The following is a 5,450-nucleotide window of genomic DNA, read 5'->3' as shown; positions in this document are numbered from 1 at the left end:
CATAACTCATCTGGTGTTGGTGGCTCTTCTAACCCATCCTCTCAGACTCCTATACAATCTAGTCCAAATTCACAATATTCAGATTTTGCCAAACTTCGTGGATTAGATGCTATCGACCTCAATGATGATGATATTGAAGATCGGAGGCAAGATAGTATTCAACACTGGCATTGAAAAGATGATGAAATGCTGATCAGTGCATGGTTAATGTTTCAACTGACCCTATAGTTGGTACCGATCAAAAGGGGGGGACATTTTGGAGTCGAATTCATAGCTACTGTGTAGAATTTTGCTCCGACATGACAAGGGAGGTAGTTGCATATGTGAAACGATGGTATAAGATCAACAAGGCTGTTGCACAATTTGCTGGTTGCTACGATCAAGCTAGTCGAAACATAAGGAGTGGTTCGAACGTTGATGATATAAAGGAGTTGGCCTATAAACTTTATTCCACAAATTATGGTCAAAAATTCACTTTTGAGAGGCATTGGAACATATTTCGGTTGGAGCAAAAATGGAGAAGCCAACTACCTACACACAGTGGCGGCTCGAAGAGAACCAAGGTTAGTGCAACTAGAGCATACTCATCCTCATCAAACTAAGAAACACCGTTGGCTGATGAACCCGGTGTGAAATCTCTCATTCGCCCACAAGGATCAAAGAATAGCAAGCGAAAAGGTAAGGAAAAAGCACAAATATTTGAAGATTTTAGCGAAAAAAATCATCGGTTGTTAAAAAATTATCTCTCATGGAAGATATTAAGAATGTTAGAGAAAAGGAACTAATGGATAGGAAGAAAGAAAGAGAAGAGGAGAGGGAACATAGAGCAAAGATTATGGCAATCAAAGAGAAGGAGTTACAAAGTCAAGCGGCAATGAAAGAACAAGAATTACAAGCTCAAGCGGCAATGAAAGAACAAGAATTACAAATTCAGAGGTATATTAAAGAAATGGAGATAAATGCAAAAGAAAGGAAAATGGAAAGGATGGCCAAGGAAAGGGAAAGGGAAATGGATATGCAAATACTTAATGCTGACACGTCTACAATGAGTGAAAAATGACGAGCTCTTCATGAGAGTGCATGTGAGAAAATAATCGCCAAGTGGTTTACTTAATGGTTCCTTCTATTCGTAGAGTTATGTAGTATGTTCTTATTTTTATTGCGTATTACTGGTATGTGATGTAGTTTGTTTTATTTATTTCTGATGTAATTTTTTAAATTAGCCAATATTATTGTGCCATTATTGTTCATGAAAGTGACTGTTGCAAAACTAGCCGTTAAGTAGCCGTTGCAAAACTAGCCATTGTAAAACTAGCCGTTGAGGAGTAGATACTTATTGCAAACACACTTATAAATATCAACTATCACCGACTCTGCAACTCCACTTCAACTTTTATTTCTCACATCGAAAGAGAACTAAAAATTACATTTCTAGATATGAGTAGAAATTTTGATGATATGTTTAATGAGGCTTTGTATGGCAAAAGAAGACGGCAAGATAACACACTCATAGATAATTAGATCGATGAGTGTTTACTCGAAGATTCAGAAGAAGAAGATATCGACAGAAGCTCTATCCCAACTCCTCGTAGATGGATCAACAGAGATCGAGAAGCAGGACATGATCGCCTTTTCCAAGATTACTTTGCAGATGAACCGGTGTATAATACTGACATTTTTTTACGAAGATTTTGAATGAGAAGACATGTGTTCTTTCGGATAGTAAACGCTCTCTCAAACGTCTATCCGTATTTCTAACAGAGGGTTGATGCAACTGAAAGAAGAGGCTTGTCACCACTCCAAAAATGTACCACTGCGATACTGATGTTAGCATATGGCATAGCAGCTGATGCTGTTGATGATTATGTGCGCAAGGCGAGAGCACTACAATTGAATGCTTGAAAAAATTTGTTGAAGGTGTCATTTTGGTGTTCGAGGATGAATACTTGCGAAAACCAAATCCAAATGACGTACGACGCCTGCTACAAATGGCGGAGGGTCGTGGCTTTCCTGACATGTTGGGTAGCATTGACTACATGCATTGGCAATGGAAAAATTGTCCAAAGGCGTGGAAAGGTATGTACATGAGTGGTTATCGTGGGGTTGCAACCATAGTACTTGAGGTTGTAGCATCTTCAGACCTTTGGATATGGCATGCGTTCTTTGGAGTTTTTGGTTCAAATAACGATATTAACGTGTTAGATCGTTCTCCAGTGTTTGATGATATTCTAAATGACCGTGCTCCGGAGGTAAATTATACTATTAATGGTAATGATTATACTATGGGATACTATTTAGCAGATGGTATTTATCCTGAATGGGCCACATTTGTCAAATCAATCTCAAAGCCACAAGGGGAGAAACGCAAGTTATTTGCACAATACCAAGAAGGACAAAGAAAAGATGTGGAGCGAGCATTCGGAGTGTTGTAAGCATGCTTTACAATTATATGTGGTCCAGCGCGCTTTTGGGAAAAGAAGAAGCTTGCCAACATAATGAGAGGTTATATTATATTAAATAATATGATTGTTGAGGATGAAAGAGACACTTATGCAGGAAATTTTGCTTAAGACTTAGAGTATGATGATGTCGAAAATGGCTTATCACAACCTCAACTGGGAGAAGAAGATTTTGCACCATACCATCAATTTCTCCAAAGAAATGCCCAACTTCGAAATAGGCAGCAGCATAGACAATTGAAAAAGGACTTGATTGAATACATATGACAATTTCACAATGCTTGTTATCAACTATTGAGTTTAATTATGTTTTTCTTTGTATTAAGTAATTTTACAAATTAGTGTAATTCCGAATGATATATTGTGTATTATTGTTATATATGAATTTATTTAATATTAATATTTTTTAATAGTGAATTATTTTTAAATTTATAATTTAAATTATATTATTGAAAAAAAGTAATTACATTAATTTTAAGTATTTTAATTAATTAATTAAGTGGGACAACATGGACTAAAGTTAGTTCCTCCTAATGGAGAAGAGAGAGATGGTTTGAGTTTCTATTTACTGTTTATGACGCAAAAGCTGATGTGGAGTTACTTTTTATGACAGGTCGGCCATAAATAGGAACTGAGATGAGTTTTCTACTGGAGATGGTCTTAGAGGACCACCTTTTATGGTTTTTGTTTAGTAATTTAAGCTTCGTAATCTGAGTGTCGGCGTTCTACAATTATCTCTGGCATTTTCAGGACCTTATGTTATGGAGAACTAGGGCTTTTAACCATGTTCTTTTGGGCTTTTATTATGTATATACTGTATGTAAATATTCTTTGGCTAGCCTTAACTTCGCAAGGTGAGTTAGGAGCTTGTTATGTCATTTTCTTATCTCTCTACTTCTACTTTCTTTAGTTATGCTTTTAAATCTTGGATTTTTTTGCACGCAAGTAATCCTATTTTCTGAGTGTTGCGCTTTTTATTTTCTGATTTTTGCTTTATCTATTTTTTTCAAGGTTCCTCATATACTGTATTCTTTTCAATATTATAATATATACTTTTATTTTAGAGGTTGTAATACCACACCACCTTTATTTTACGGCTTAAGCATAAAGTTCTGTGTGGTAGAATGTTACAATAATAATTTATAATTTAAAAGAGTAATTTGTAAATAATTTAAAATTTAAAAAATAAATAACTTAAAATTTAAAAAGTAACAATTTAAGTAAATAATAAATAATTTAAAAAATAATAACCTAAGCAGATAACTTAAAATTAAAAAGTAACAACCTAAACAAATAATAATTTATAATTTATAAATAAAATTTAAAAATTTCTAGTAAACAACCTAAGCAAATAATAATTTATAATTGGGTAAAGTACTAAATTGGTCCCCTACGTTTGGGCGTAATCCTGTTTTGGTCCTTAAAGTTTTAAGTGTCCTATTTGAATTCAAAAAAGTTTCATTTAGTTTCAATATAGTCCCACCGTGAGGTCAAAGCTAAATAATTAACGAAATGTCCTACATGACAGCAGTACAAGAACAAGGTTAATAATCTGAAGAATAAATACAAATTCTAAAGGCACAAAATCAACCATGTATTCATCAATACATTTTTTAATTATCTTTCTTATAATTTAAATGAAATATTTTCTATAGAACTAAAGAAAATGATAAATAAATGTATTGATGCATCCATGGTTGATTTTGTACCTCTGAAGCTTGTACTTATTCTCCATATTATCGACTTTGTTCTTGTATTGCTGTCCTGGAGGATATTTCGTTAATTATTTAATTTTGACCTTACGGTAGGACTACATTGAAGCTAAATGAAACTTTTTTGGATTCAAATAGGACATTTTAAACCTTAAAAACCAAAACAGGATTACACCCAAACGTAGAGGACCAATTTAGTACTTTACCCTTTATAATTTTTAAAAAGTTATAGTGACGACACCTAAGCAAATAATTAGTTTAACAATATTAAAAACTAAATACCTTACAACTTAAGAAAGCATATTTAAAAATTTTAAAAGTAACAACTTAAATAAATAATAATTTATAATTTATAAATAAAATTTTAAAAATTTCTAATGACCATGTCTAAGCAAATAAATTTCTAAACTCAATGTATAAGCACTATGTTAATCTGAGAACTCTCTATTTGTATTATTATAAAAATAAAAATAAAGATTATCCCAATCTCATGTTTAGTATACCTAATGACATGTTTCAAAAACTAATTACTTCAATTTAAAAAACTACAAAATCTTAAACAAATAAAATCTCAAAATTGAACTAATATAGTCATTTTGATTATGATGGATGTATTGACTGTTAACCACGGCTATGGAAAATTATATACTTAAAATGAGCTGTATTATTTTAACGACCAAGTAGGCAAATTTAACCAATCCGAAAACTACCGCCCACTTTCTTAATCATATGTCTTGCTTTCACTTGTTTTCATGTTTGTTTTTTTAGATCATTTTTTTACAATAAATTTGTGGTCGCTCAAGCAAAATCATTGATAAGGAATCTAATGTTTAATATACAAAATTTCCTTATATGTTTAGTGCTAGTAGTACTTTAATAGCTTTTTCTCATTATTTTTCATGTGATTTTTTATGTTCCTTTTTTATAATAGTAAAAAAGTAGAACTACATGTAAGAAGTATGTGAAATAAAATCGAATTGATTTATAAAATCCATGTTTATTTCTATATAATTAAGGATATTTTCAATAATTTTTATCATTTAATAATGATCACCACGTTGATTAGCTCGAATTCTATTCAAAACATTGTCAATATTTTGACCGCGTTGAACAACATGAGAATGTCTTCAGTTATCATATCCTTCTATATATTGTGGGTTACCATATCCCTCCTCATAATCTACAATTTTAATAATTTGTTCGATCTGTCGGTAGAAAATTGACTTTTTATTTAAAAATTGTATTTTTTTGTCAAAATATTGGATTTTCTATTAAAAAA

At 31.9% G+C, this 5,450-nt stretch overlaps 1 protein-coding gene across 1 annotated transcript; it reads left to right on the top strand.

Annotated features, from left to right (window-relative positions):
• LOC107607476 lies at positions 1,989-2,432 on the top strand. The gene has a single exon (XM_021107890.1). The coding sequence runs from the start codon at positions 1,989-1,991 to the stop codon at positions 2,430-2,432; it is 444 nt and encodes a 147-aa protein (XP_020963549.1).

This window comes from Arachis ipaensis, chromosome B07 (assembly GCF_000816755.2).
Source record: "Arachis ipaensis cultivar K30076 chromosome B07, Araip1.1, whole genome shotgun sequence".
Classification (NCBI taxonomy): Eukaryota; Viridiplantae; Streptophyta; class Magnoliopsida; order Fabales; family Fabaceae; genus Arachis; species Arachis ipaensis.
This window is presented reverse-complemented; position numbering and strand designations above follow the sequence as displayed.